The sequence below is a fragment of the Branchiostoma floridae genome, chromosome 4, assembly GCF_000003815.2.
Source record: "Branchiostoma floridae strain S238N-H82 chromosome 4, Bfl_VNyyK, whole genome shotgun sequence".
Taxonomy (NCBI): domain Eukaryota; kingdom Metazoa; phylum Chordata; class Leptocardii; order Amphioxiformes; family Branchiostomatidae; genus Branchiostoma; species Branchiostoma floridae.
The window spans coordinates 32,997,671-33,012,738 of record NC_049982.1 but is presented as its reverse complement, the minus strand read 5'-3'; the positions used below and the strand labels follow the sequence as shown (position 1 = coordinate 33,012,738).

Below are 15,068 nucleotides of genomic sequence, written 5' to 3'. Positions count from 1 at the left end.
TCCTCCTCACGGTCACCCGGCTTACGTGTGCGGCTGTTCCCCTCAGCCTTTAGCAGCAGCTTCCCATCCCAGTGGCCCTACAGCCAGGATTCCAGACAGAAAATCTTCATTGACACGATAAAAGTACAGCGACTTTCGTAAGCTCTACATGTATAACAACTACTTACAGTACAACTAAACAGACATACATGTATATGGGTTATCTATACGTATGAATAGTCAACATATTGGGTCTAGCATGTCATTTACACCATTGGTTCTATGGTATAAGCATTCCTCGATATATTTGCCTTGACTAAATTCTTTACCAAACGGAAAGTAAAGTGAACAGCTCTTGGGATTGATGGCACGCATTGGCTAGCTGCCCAGGTCTTCACTCTTTATACCATAAACAAAGATGTTTATACATATTTGACATGCGAGAGGTCTCTCTTGATATATCTATGTATATATGATAATAACAATAATAATATTATATTGTTACCAAGTCTCATGAGAAATTTGTTTATTTGTTGTGACGGAAAATCCATCCCAAAATCTAAACTCTGTGACATGAAACTGTTGAAATGTATTTTCATAAGCTTGGAATGACAAATTAAACCACGTTACGTTACGTTACAAGGAAAATCAACACATGGGCTCCCAAACAATGAGTGAGACAGAAAAAAAACTGTAGCTGGAGACAGCTCTAAATGTTATACATATTTTTGGATAATAATAACACATAATATGTACAACAATTTCTTCATCCCCAGATTCAGTTATGTGGAGGTAATATTGAGGCACAAACTTGGGATCAAGGCCTTCTGAAATATTAGCATTAGTCTTTGATTTTGTCATTTGAAAAAACTAAAGGAGGGCAACTTTTCGCAGCAGTTGTACAATGGTGTTGATCAGACTACACAGTCAGGGGTATTGTTATGAGACAAACCATTACGTATCAGTGGAGAATAGCCCGAGGGTGTAACATTACAAAGTAATGAATGTAGTGACATGCAACAAACAACACATGCTTCACATGAACACCCACAACAGTCGTGACAGGTGCGCACCTGAAAGTACCTGCTTTATCCTTTCTCCTGGGCCAGAGTGCAGACATAGAAAGCAGAGTTACTTGACTATATGTTACTAAAATTGTTAGTAGGAAAATACAAAAACAGATCTACACCAATACTGTACTTCATTCAGGATGTTAGCAAAGATTTGTAGAGACAGTGCTGGGACCGAGTCTGTGACAGGAGATAACTTCTTGAAGCTCTTTACATTTCAAGGACTCAAAAATGTGGCAATGCAACGTGTAACTTAAGATGCAACATACACAAAGTCATGGACAAAAGTGCTGGGTAAATGACACAACAGACATATGCAAACATCAAGAAGTAACCAGTCTATGCCTATGGTAATCAGTTACAGGAAACATACTAAAAGTAAAGTCATGGCTTCATTTATTGCAGTCTTCTCCTTGGGTATGTATTTCACTAGGTGTGTATTGTACAATTTTGGGGCCACAACTACAAACATTCTGAATATTCTTTCTTTTCTTCGTTATAAGTACATGATATTCAGATGATCTCACTTGAGGAGATTGTTCGATGCTTTATTTGCTGGTTACACATTCTATTACTTTATTTAGCAGCGGTAAGGTACATATTCAAACAGTTGACGTTCAATTCTTGCATAAGTGGAGTTTCACTGTTTACATCTTTGTCTAAGCTACCTTTGTACCAAATATCATAAAAATCGGCCATTTCTTTGTTGTTATCCTCCTTGAAAGAGATTGAAAAACAAAAAAATCCTGTAGTTCTGTAACAAAACCAAGGTCATCCACAAGAGGGCCCAAAATCGATATTGACCGTTGACTTCTCAAGACCTACCTACATACGAAATGTAAATGATTGCAATCCATCCGCACAATACTGACAAATACCCGGAAACACACACACAAATGTGTCAGAATCAATACATCCATTTATCACGGAGGTAATACACGCAGATGTAAGTTTGGAAAATATCTGACCCTTATTTACCTTACAAACAATCTATGGTCCAAATGAAATAAATAAATTGTTACCTTTCCCTTGAGGCCTCTGCCCTCCCCACTAAGGACATGCTTCTCTCCGTCCTTATGCTTCAGTTTAAGTCTGTGCTTCTTCCGTGGCCGGCCTTTCAAGTTGGGGGCTGCAAAAATAAACGACTTTTCTTAGCATGTCTTGAAAACATGAGTGAGGCAGAAAGCAAGTAATAGTCTAGCATCATAGCATTTGGATCAATGTACATATTGTATGTTAAATGACTTGTGTTAATATTGTAACTTATGAGGGGGCCCCCATGGGGGGTCCCAACAATGCTGGGGAAATTTTGAAATCTGGACCCTTTGAAACTCCATTTCCTGCATTTTGATGGACAAATTTTGCAGAAAGACTATGCTTAATTAAATGACATTTCTGTGGGAGAAATGATTTTTGAGGGCGACAAGCAATGGAGTGTCGTGAGTGCCGTCGCAAGGGTCGTCCAGAGAAAAAATTGAATTCTTGAACATCTTGAATTGAGGGGCACATTTTGCTTGCTAATGAAGCAAAGTTCGATAATAAAATTTCTATTAGTTAAAAGGTATTTGAAGGTGACGCTTCCGCAACATATTTTCACCAACTCCAGTGCCAAATAGGCTAGCCATCGCAAGGAAGGTCCAATGAAATTTTGAAATCTGGAAAGAAAACGCAACTTTCTGCATTTTCATGAGTAAACTTTGCCACAAAATGCACCAATTACACTCTACGTTGAATTCGAGCGGTCCCGCTATGAAACACTTAAAAATGCCAATTACGGAAAAGGGCATTGGCCCCCTTATAAGGCAACATCCATTCATTTTTTCTATTTTGAAAGAAATAACATATTTGAAATGCTCTATTCTGAATATGAATGAACCTCAAAGTGTTCAAAGCTGGCCTCCTATTCACCAAAACAGTTACAGAAATATCAACAAATCAACCCGTGTAGCTGGTATGTTGACTTGCAAAATTGTTCTTTTTTTTTCTGTTTTATTGCCCACTCCATTTATTTCCTTTAAAAGAAACTAACTAAGAAATTAACTTGGCTTGGCCCAAACTGCTTTCAGAGAACCTATCAATAAAGTCTCTACAGCACTCCTGACAACCAACTGCAGATGGTTGACAAGGAGACAACTGAGACTTTTAATCTTTAACCAGTACTGATTATAAACATCAGGCACTCCTTTCTCTTGGTACTTCATGAACTGTGTCAAGACTGCCATCACAGTAGGAATCTGGTAGCATATCATACTAGCACACTTACTATCCGGTTTATCCACATGATTTACAATTTCATAAATTTCATTGATATAATATTCTTTCCAAAAAAATTTTTCTCATGTTTTAATTTGACATGATCAAATCATTAGGCTGCATTCTATATCCCAGTGGCTCAAAGCAGTTAAATTGCAAACTAATAAGACATTCACCACAGCACCCTTCCCTGGCATGATTGGGTAAGTAAATTGTCCAAATCAGCACGAACCATGCAGGATGTCTGTATAACAGTGGTAGATCTGACAAAGGCTTTGTTAGACTACACATGAATTTAAGCGCTAAATGGTGCATGATAATTGACCTGGTTGAAGCCCCAGTATTGTGTGGCAGCCTATTGATCACAGACAGGCAATTAGAAGCTGTGGGATAGCTGCTGATACTATATTACACACCTGGTATGTGTACTAACTAACCTTCCAACATATCAAATAGAATAAACTAACCTATTTTTCTCACATCAATGGACCGATCCAAAAACTCCGCCCCCTGTTCGATCATGGTTCTATTTAGACACCTCCGTCAAAAACAGCCATTTCTGTCTAATGGGGCAGTTTTTGACAGAGGTGTTCAATATAGAATAGGGGGTTCTATTTGTTCAATAAGGCATTTGACAGGATCTGTTCATTACAATAGGCAATAATCATCCAAACAGCAACACAGGAATATTCAAGTTAAAAATATTTTGAATTTGATGCCAGTGGCCCCGGATAATGATTATGACGAGGATTTGAAATTTAAAATGTGTCTGATTTTTCCAAATAGCTATAACTCCTTTCCATTAGAGCAGATAATGTTTGTACGCCCTTCTAGCTACTAGTAGTTAACATTTCCCCTAAGAAAAATGAGCTACATTTACATGACATATAATGAGTTCCTGACATGCCAAAGGACAGATCAATTATCACATGACCTATTAAACATCAATAGTGAGTGGCTTGTCTTGTACTTGTAAACCATTAATCTGTATGGAAGGTTGTGTAAAGTTGTACCAGCAACGTCAACAAGCTGAAATAATACATTCTAAACCCTAAATGGGTTCTGACTGGGGCATAATTACTAGTTACGTTTCCAATTACAAAATCATGTTTTAGTATGTTTATCTGCCATTGCAAAATTGTTATTCCACTTCAATGATAATGCATTTCATAAACAGTTATGTATTATATAAAGTTACATGAAGTATTTATAAACAGATAGTGATGATATCTTCCTTTCCTTTGTTCTGGTCACTAGTTTTGAAGACTTTTCTAGTTTGAGATGGTCCCTATTTCCTATGCCACTTTCTGTAGCAGAGAATAGTTGACCCCCCAGGGCTTAACTACTTAATCTTGTAGGAACAGATGAAAATGTTTATTCCTTCTGTTAGCTTTACATAGAACTAAATATCAAATCTTACCGAATAAATAATGTTTCTAAATTGATCTTGGTGAGATTTTTATTTACAGAAGCTGTTGGCTTTCCATGATTCTTGTAGGTGTGCACATGATGTTTGTACAGGCTGAACGGCCTTTGTTCTTGTGTAAATTGCTAGTGTTATTTGAGAACGCTCTTATCCAACAACGCCCTGCCACATTATGCCACCAACCATCTTGACTTTACTGTCCTGAGTTCAGCTATTTTTAAACTATAACTAATAGCAGTGATATCTGTAACGTGATGATGCATATATTTGTATACATGTAGTGATTAGAAATATTGCGCCTAAATTATATTTCCCACAAAATCTGGAATAATATAATGAGACAGTATCTCCCACAGGGATATGGTTTAATTACTTTCTATAACAAAGGACTTTGTGAGCTGGCTGGGAGTTAATCACTCAGCAGAGAAATGTGTTAGGGGGGAACCAGTAAGTATATGGAGAGGGAGTACAATACTATGAAGACAACTATATAAAATAAATACATCAAGATTGACAAATACAGCGACGGTAAACTATACAATATTTTTAGTGATGATTATCATGAATAATTGTATGTGAGATAATGAAGTGCATATAATGAGAGAAGAAGAGGTACTGAGCTGTAGAGAATAACACACATTCGACATGACAGTGATTAATTCTGACCTCTGACCTCTTCTGTGCCCTGGACTTCCCACATGGGCTGAAACTGATCTTGCCAATGTCTCCTCAGCAAAAACACTTTTATAATCCTTCTGATTTATCAGTGGGTGTAAAATATGTAGCTGGCAATATATCTAGAAAATATTGGCTCATTTCGGATAAACATCATAAAGTGTTGTCTAGGTATACAAGTAAATTTCATTTAAATATTCTCTTAAATAATTGCCTCAATTTCATCTGAATTACATGGCTAAAGATGTCTTATTTATTAAAATACATGTACTACACTAGTTCTTCCCATGCATGCCCTGATGTCTATATTCTGTATAAAGTATGGAACTGACCCAAAACACCACACACACTCTGATACAATCCAGCTGTCTGTATTCATAACAAATATTAAATTTTTCAACCAAAATTACTCACTACTAGTGCAATTAGAACAATGAGCTCAGCTGGGCTGAGTAGAAGAAATGTCAATGTTTCCCCTAAAATATCTGCAATGTAAGTTGCGCAATGCTCCGTGTCCAGACTCAAGGTTGTTTATGGCTATGACAGGAAAAGGCATGTGTAACAAATTAGCCATTCCTCTGTCCCACACTTTCACAACAGCAGTGGGTGCAATAGCCAATTCAGAATGTACAAAAAGCTTAGTAGAAATATTAGTCAACAGTTGTATCTTAATTCTATAGCCAAATATTTAATTTTTACTGTATTTAAATTTTATAAAGTATGTCTGAACATATGAATGACTCTTTGCCATAATATAATATACTCTGTTTTGGAGAGCACTACACTAATCCTGAATAATGTGAGTTGTTATGTGACTATATGATAAACAAAGAAAGGACTCTTCTGTTGACTACAGATTGGGAAATAGCTCAACAGATGATTTATGTTCAGCTGGGATCACAAGGACACAAGAATGTAGCACAAATCCTTCAAGGGGAAAACGCAAAAAGTTCAACAATGTTTCAAGGTGAAATTTCAACAAGAATAAAACAAATATTGCTTGTCTTTAGTTTTCTTATCAACAGCAAAAATGTAGCCCTTTAAAAAATTACCCCTGTTCCAGATTGTTATGTGTAATACTTCAGTAGGTGTCCTTAAATTTGAATAGGAGCACTTCCACCTGTTGAAATGATCCCTTCAGGGGGATTCACATTTGCTGCAGGTCAGCAGTTTATCATTAACCCTCCGGAGAGACCCCCCCCCCCCAGCTGTATATTCCATGGGCTATATGAACATGCATTTTACTGTTCCCAGTAACTAAAAGGTCCTCAATATTGCCTCAGACCACATGATAACTAACTTCTTTCATTTAGTAACTTTGACATAATACAGTATACAGATGTAAGTAGGTGGGGCAGTACTATTAATTTACTAACTCCTATGGGAAAATATTCTATATCAAAATATTCTATATCATCGGAAATTATTTCTCAGTTGGGAGTAACCCCAATGACACTTCACTTTCATTCCCTGCATCTAAAACAACAACTAGTTACCGCAGAATGAGATAAATTATCTGGGTAGCAACACAAGAATAGGCTACAGTGCTACAATTTTGTCCCTTTCAAAAGAAATTACATGATAGATCTACATGGTAAAGAATTCCCAATGTTCCATGAGTGAGGAGAAATGCAAATTTCCCCTGGCATGGGCACCATGTAAAAATGTAGCCAAAATTCACCATTGTACAGTATTGATTTTCAAAGCATTCCATTGTCCTCAGGTCCTGCTGGTAAGTTGGTGCATAATGATTGCAATTTTACACGTAAGCGGTAAGGCTCTAAAGACAGGATAAACTGTTTATGTTTTCTTTTCCTGCAAAGCAAACTTTAATTGTTCCATAACTTTTATCTCAGTATACTATCAATGATTATGTGAACATAATACATAATGATTTATTCCATGATGTAAACCCAGACCTTCATTCTCATACAATTATACAGTCTGTAGTGGGTATTTCCTGGGAAGCAAGCTTCATCAGGGTCCATGCAAATATCTCAAAACTTTGAAACACCAGTTTGTACCATAAGTTGGGTAAGGGGGAGAAACTCTACAGGAAATATCCCCTTCTCTGTATACAGACATTATCTCCAAGCATAGTATGTGCTTTGTTATCATATAAATCTATTATATATAAAACTCACATACCTCCACTATTTCATTCTAAAAATTTCAGATGGCTTCTCCCTTTAAGTTAGTTTGCAAATGTTTTTTTACATCAAATTAATTAATCAGCATCATTTATTCTTACTTCTCTGTATCAAAATCCAAATGTCAGTAATTCATGGACCAAACTATTCTATTATTTGATGTGATTGACCTGTTAATTACTGAGGACTCAGCTTCCTGTTACTGACCAAATAAAGGTGGCATTGTTGCTCAATTCACACATGGTGAAACAACAACACTTCCCAGACAAGACAACCACTTGCAAGTTGCATTACTCAGAGAGGACATCCTGCTAAGTATAATACAGTCAGCTTTAACTTTCCCCATTCTTGATCAGCTAGTTCTTGCGTAGTCCCACGGGGACACAGACAACTTCGTGAATGGATGGGGAAAACTGCCATTTCTAACCAACACCATCTTATAGATTGGTTCTCAGAATCGCCCATTCCTATTTCTCTGAAGATCAAAAAAATTCACCACGGCTTCCATTCTACAAATTTTCACTATTCATTGTTTAGGCTGTTCCAGGGCATCAAATGTACCTATTTGTAAGGTCATTACCAGTGTGGGTACATTTATCATTTTGCAATTAAATTTTTCGCTCAAGAAGGACATAAGTACATACTTAAAAACTGTACTTTTTATAATTTTCAACCAACAGATGCAGCCATTGTACAGTGGTAGAGTTTGTTTGCTTTTTTTCAAGTGGAAAAATTATTGTTCTTAAAGTTTTGTGTTAGCCCTAATATCTTTACCCCAATTTTTTTCCGCCCATGGACCCCCTAGGAATGTTGTGCCTTCAGCGCTCGATAGGATCGAGGGGACGGAAAATGATTTCAGGCTAGCTACAACCCTGATACAAAGGTTGTGGTTGATGGGAGTAATGAATGTGATTTCAATGCAACGTTGACCAACGATCCAGGAATTGCTAGGTGAACTAAATTACTGTTACAGAACAGCCGTGCTTCTTACTGCCTAAGAAGACAGCCGAAAGAAATTCAAGCGACTACTATCCCCCTGACCGAAACCTCTGCTTGGAGAATACAAAGGTAGATTTTTGGAGTGAGGTACGACATACGTGTGAGAAAATCTAGATAAACCTACCTAGCTCATCACAGATGTGTGGATGATCATAGAGGTCGTGATGGTGGAAGCTGTCCTGACAGTACATGATGTGAGTTTTCCTGACAACACTGAACCCTCCCAATGCGGCGGATAACTTTCCCCTCAGCCATGGATTGGCTACTGCTGCCAACCGTCTCTTGATGGCGCGGAAGCGACAGTACCGGGGGTAGCTTAAAACGATCACGCTGGGTTCGTCATCGCTTTGCGCTCCTAGAGAATCGAAATGTAGTCATACATTATTTGCTACACAGTACAACTGAACTGAGGAAGCAATACAAAAATTAGTAAAACTTTGGGGCTCCACATAACTAAATATATTGTAAATTTTTCATTATTTCAATTTCACAGTAGGAGAGGAAAGGAGTCTTTTGCAGCATTTTATATTCCATGTCAAAAAAATATTGAAGTACAAAAACGTGTTTGCAGAGGCACTGCAAAAACTAGAAATTAAACCATAGCATCTGTTACATGATTTACGGTACATGTATTTAGAGCAAAGTGCGGGTAGGTCAGTACAAGGAGGTTGACTCTTTCAACCTCCTTGGTCAGTACAATGAAATAAGTCGTCTTACGAGATTTATTCCTAATAACAGATTACTGCACCTTCTTTCATTATATCATAATAAATACAAATAATGAGGCATTTCTAAAGTGTTTCTTTACCTGTTTCCTGCCTTTCCTTTTGTACATCAGAGATATTCAGTGTGCCGTTGAGTGAGAAGCGCTGTATTCTCTCTGCCAGGCTGCCTGCAGATAGACCCTTCCCTGTGTCCTCTGGCAGGACCACTAGACCATGCGGCCAGTCCTTCCCGCTGCATGTCCATGAGGCTAGGTCCTGGACCCTCAGGATCAGTTTCTGGCTAACAGCCACCACCTCATGCTACAGCAGAAAACATTACAATTAACTTAGCCCAAACCAAGCTGCCTAGGCAGACCCGTGTAATGACTTGTCTCATTGTCAATAAAGTCAAAGTCAAGTGTCCTAAACGTAGCCTAAAGGATGTAACATGTGTACATGTTTCGAAACATTCAATGCTACACTCAGTCAGGGTAAAGGGTATTTTGACAGCTTTTGACAGGCTAGCCTGTTATTAAATATTTTTCTGGCAACTGACAGGCTAGTCTGTCAATAAGATTAAAATTTTCCCTACTATTACCAGGTTAAGCAATACAGTCATATAAGTTACAAATCCAAACAGAATACAGTCTGTGTCCCTTTGATGAAAATGGACTGGACCTCCAACCATGCAGACCAATCTCCACGATGAAGGGGAAATAACAAATATTTTGTTACTAGTACTCAAAAGGATCTGGCTAATATAGAAGAAAGATGTTTTTTTATTAGAAAATTGCAGAACAAAAGACACAGAATGAAGTATAATATGGAATTTAGTCCCTTTTCCTGTCTGGAACTAATTGTGTGATTAGTGTTTCCTGTGCTTAAAGGCAAGCGGTGAGTCATATAGACATGCATTCCAAATGTTGAAAAGGTGGTCAACACAATACCAGGTGTGAAAAAGATATTCCATCTACAAGCTAAGTAGACAGCAAAAGTCAATAAATATTGTAAAGAATTCATTCAGTCCAGGTTTGCCCATGTGAACAAACAATTAGAATTTCATGAATAGCATTGCCTAGCAGTGGCCAGCATTACACAATTTCAGTTATTAAAGATAAATGTTATGGTCTTTGCTGGATTGTGATATCGCACAAGGCAGACCCCTGCAGAAGATCAGAATAGTTTCTCCCATTAAACTGGCCAAACAAAACCTCCCTTTTGGGCACAGATCCAATTACAACAGAACAAACAATTAGACAACCTTTCTCCCTTCTTATCTCATTCAACATGCAAACATATTCATGAAATTTCACAAAAATTCTCCTCAGACAATTTGAGAGAAATATTGAGCAATTCTGAGAAAACAGCTGCTCGGTTTATTGGCCCGCGAAAAAGGCTGTACTCAATTTGGTATTTCTTGTCGTCAGACACTGTGCACCAAGTATGTAATTACAGAACTACATGCTGGCAAGAAGGTCCCAGATACTATTACACCGGGGTGATTGCCTCTGCCTTATTGCATTTCACTCAACTTTTGTCAAACAAAATTCACGGACAAAGAATTGACCATTGTCCCTTACACAAACAACAAGCAATGGCGCAACAGTATAACAGTCGCAACATCCACCGAAAAATCATCAACTACAGCTGTACAATAAAGGGAAATATGCCAAAATGATATACTGTGAAAAATCATACGCTGCCAATAAAAAGTGGAAATAAAATAATTAACAACCTTGTCAAAGTGCCCCTAAGCCATGAAGCATATTTGTCTGTCTTTTGTCCTTTTGTTATTCAAATAGCAAACGTTTTTCAACACATTCATAAGGGGCAGGGGTGGCAGCAGGCCACTAACCTACTGGTAACAAAATAAAATATTCTGTTCCAACGTGAAAAGATGTGCAATTTTCATTTATGTGTTTCAGAAATTTGGGGCATCATAAGCAGATAACAAGACTCTAGTGTGGAATGTGTTTGCATTGTAGACATCCTATGTTGACAGTCCACCCTTTTATTTCAGCTGTCTTTGTGGTGCAAACAAGCATACCCGCCAAAAAACAAAGAGCAGTCTGACTTGTTGAATATCCACAAATATTTCAATATGGCCAAATGATGAAAATACTTCCACATATTCATGAGTTAATAGTTGTGCCAGTGTCCCATGGGAAGTGTATGCTATATCTGGGGACAGGATATTACCATATCATACACATTCATTCTGGTTGTAACCTGGACAGTAAACAAATATGTCCTCAGAGGTATCCAATAACGTACTTCTTGACAAACCCTATTTGTCATTACAATCCATTTTTCCCTCTAAAAAAAAGAAACATTTAAACATTTGCAACAGTTGCTAATTCTAATTGAGGATACTTACTAGCTGGGTAAATTCAGGAGACAATATGTATTTAAAATACAAGTCAAGAGTGAAAAATGTAGAAATTCTTTTCTACACCTCATGAAAAGTCTGCTGCATGAAAACAATCTTATCTAGAAAAATACAGAGCAATAACAACTAATCAAAAAGGTAGCATGGATACATTTTCCTATTGACAACAGTAGAAATCCTTAATTGGGGATGCGAAAGAATTTCTGCCATGTTAAAACAACAGTGATGCTTTGCCATTTTCTTACAAAGGGATGATAAGTAGTATGTTTATGTAGTGAAATATTTTGGCCAAATCTCAATTTAGATGCGAATGAAACATGTGAGCTATTTAAAGTCTCAAAAATGTGTCCTTGCAACAACTTACTGATTTTTCCATTTCTTACAGTACCACCTTGTTTACAAATTACAAATGCCAATTTCAGGACTAGCTCAAAATTGGTTATGTCCATAAGCCTTTAATCATCATTTATCTCTTTATCTTTTTATCCATATCCCATTAATTTCCATGCAAGCTGACATTCCAAGAAAGAAATAAAAGCAGCATTGAAAGTTGAAAAAAATCGAACCCCTGGGGGGCAAATGGCTGGGCTGGAGCTAGAAGTAAACATATAGCAGACAATGTATTCTGGGTTGCTTAGCTGGTCCGTATTGAATCTCCACATTAAACAATCCAGCCAAAGTCAAACAAACTTGTTGAAGACAAATTTTCTAAGACAAATTTTCTTCAACAAGTAATCTATAACAGCTAGGGGAATCACAAGTTGAATTTATTTCATCCATTGAGTATGATTTAACAGAAACAATGCAGTGATGTTCAGACAATTATATATTCCTATACACTTTTTGTGCGGAATTGTTTCATTGTTTTTGAGTACATCTAGAGTTGTTAGAAAATAATGTTTTTACCTGGCCATGTTCTTCGTCGCGTCCCTGCGGTGTGTCTTCAGGAAGGAAATACAACCTACTACTGGACAGCAGTTGTTGGTTGTTATGGTCTTCCCACAAGAGCTGCAGTTCGCCCAAGCACAGCGGAGCTTCCGGCTCATACCGAAGGAAGAAAAATTCCCCCAGAGACAAAATTCTTGGCTTTCCTTCGTGGGAGAATCTGAAGGCCTTGTAGAAAGTGTAAGGTCCATGCTGGCCACAGGAGCTACCAACCCACTGCAGGAAAGACATATTCATTTCCAACTCTAAGTCTTATCTCATGATGAATAGGACTTGTCCAAAAACAAGGGAATGTTGCACAAATACAAATGACAGGGAGGAACTCATAGGTTCATCAAATATTGCAAAATTTGGTAAACTTTATTCCTTATTTATACCACAAAAAATTGTGAACTTATCCCTCCTATCATGACTCTTCAACAAAATATGTACAAAATGTCACAGTGAATTGTAGAACAATTTTGTAATGTCAGCATACACCCCAGTAACTGAGTAACTTTGTAGTCAGATAATTGGTTACAGATGCAAAACAAATGACTTTATTTTTCACTGCATTTTTTTTTAAACTTTGAGACTTGGCCAGTTGACTACTAGTATACAGATTGGTTGAAATTCATCTCTTAAATTCTTTGTAAAAAAGCGAAGTTCTTCAAATGAGAAACAGATTGAACCATAATTTACGGAAATTCCAGTTTATTCATTTCAATTGAAAAATAATAATTTGTGTCAAATGTCTGTATTTCTAGACATCATCATTAAAAGAACATTGTTCACAAATGCCAATATTACAAACAACAACAATTTCCGATTTTTGAATACAGTAAGAAAACAGAATCTGCAACGATCCCCGGCGGGTGCTCCACAAATAAAAACTTGGCATCACCTTTCAATATACAAATCTAAGATGAACACACGGCATGATTACTACAGGATTCTGGAATTATTCTAGCAGGTATCGAACAAGGGACTACACAAGAATATATACGTGAATAAACAGAGTAAAATTTGGGTACATTTGGAGCAGTGAGAGTGAAGGAATGCGAAACAAAATTTTACACAACAAAGGTCACCGAGCGTTCGATTCGCTACACAAACATCGCAATACAAACCGCGCCGAGATCGCTTTACAAAATTTAACGTTACGTCCTCTTGGCGAGGTTAAAAATTCTCTAACTAATATCAGTGGTTTCCTATGTATGTCAGAAAATATTGGGGCTAGTTTCGTACCTGGAAGTCCATATTTTGGGCGATTAGTCGAGGATTTCACATGGACTCAAATTGACACCTTTACTCCCAGATCGTCTCACCGCCTGTTCTGCGTTTGGAACCGGCCGGGTGACGTCAGCTCATTTGCATAATCACATTTCCCCTCTGGAATGAATCACAATCCATCACATTCAGACAATCAACAAGTTCCCCACAGGAAGTCGGCTGGGAGGATACGGTTTTACCTGCCTACCAACGCAATTTTACAGTAATATCATGAACAGAATATTATCCAAATCGTAACACGTTTTCATATTCTTATTGTTTTTGTTCATTTGATATTCAGTTAATGCAAGAGATATCTCAATTTTCAATTAACGTTAACTTATCTACAAAAGCTCATTTTGATATTTCATTGAAAATCAACATAATCAAAATGCTGTTTTTCCCAATATTACCGACAAGTCGATCGATGAGGCGGTCCTATAGGTCAAATCTTTCATGTATTTAATTTAAATTTGCTAGCAGAGGGGTAATGTTATTGTTACGGGTGGGAGGAAATAAAAACATGAAAAAAAATGAACGCTGGTAGAATATGTTGGCGGGAAAAATAATGTGAATGTGCACTTTTATTGTTTATCATTGTTTATTCATTAAATTTATAGGTTTGGCTGTTCAGCACAGCCAGGGGGTTGTGGTGAGAACGACAAATCTATTATTTGATTTTCACTAAAGCGAGTCTGACTACATTTTTGTACTAAGAATGAATACTGGTAATAAGTTACGATTTCGAAGAGAATTAATGAGGGAGTGCGTGGCATACAAATATTGTTTGCTCCTAAAATTTGTCACTTCCGTCCGCCGTCCAAGGCGCCACTTAAAAATATCAACTTTGCAGGTAAAGGAAGTCATTTGCATATATGGCGGGTGTTCTTGTCGAACAAAGTCCAAACCCAATGGAGGGTGAGTCCTTCTAGTGTTACATTGTCAACAAACATCCAGTCCTGCCATGCTCGTTGTCTAACAGGCATGCTCTTTGTATTTGTCAAATGGCTAACGTTACCCGGTGAATAAAAAAATATATGTTCGCTTGTTCATATAGTTTTTGATTCAATACGCAACAGTAAATGTGCCCCCAAAAATGTGTGATTTTTTAAACAGAGCTTGTCAAGTGCCACCAGCGAAGTGTGTCAACATTAAAATTCAAGACAGATTGTCGTAAGTCTTGTATTGTGTTGGTCACACAAAGAGGTGCTTTATACACGGGGGAAA

At 37.4% G+C, this 15,068-nt stretch overlaps 1 protein-coding gene across 1 annotated transcript in view; it reads right to left on the bottom strand.

Annotated features, from left to right (window-relative positions):
* LOC118414121 (AT-rich interactive domain-containing protein 5B-like) overlaps positions 1–13,949 on the bottom strand; it is a gene marked incomplete in the record, with an annotated part of 22,225 nt that extends 8,276 nt beyond the window's left edge. The window contains 6 exon segments of the mRNA XM_035817920.1: positions 20–77; positions 2,072–2,178; positions 8,677–8,907; positions 9,361–9,577; positions 12,552–12,806; positions 13,818–13,949. Coding sequence (XP_035673813.1) covers positions 20–77; positions 2,072–2,178; positions 8,677–8,907; positions 9,361–9,577; positions 12,552–12,806; positions 13,818–13,829 — 880 coding nt within the window.
* Positions 13,950–15,068: the final 1,119 nt, after the last annotated feature.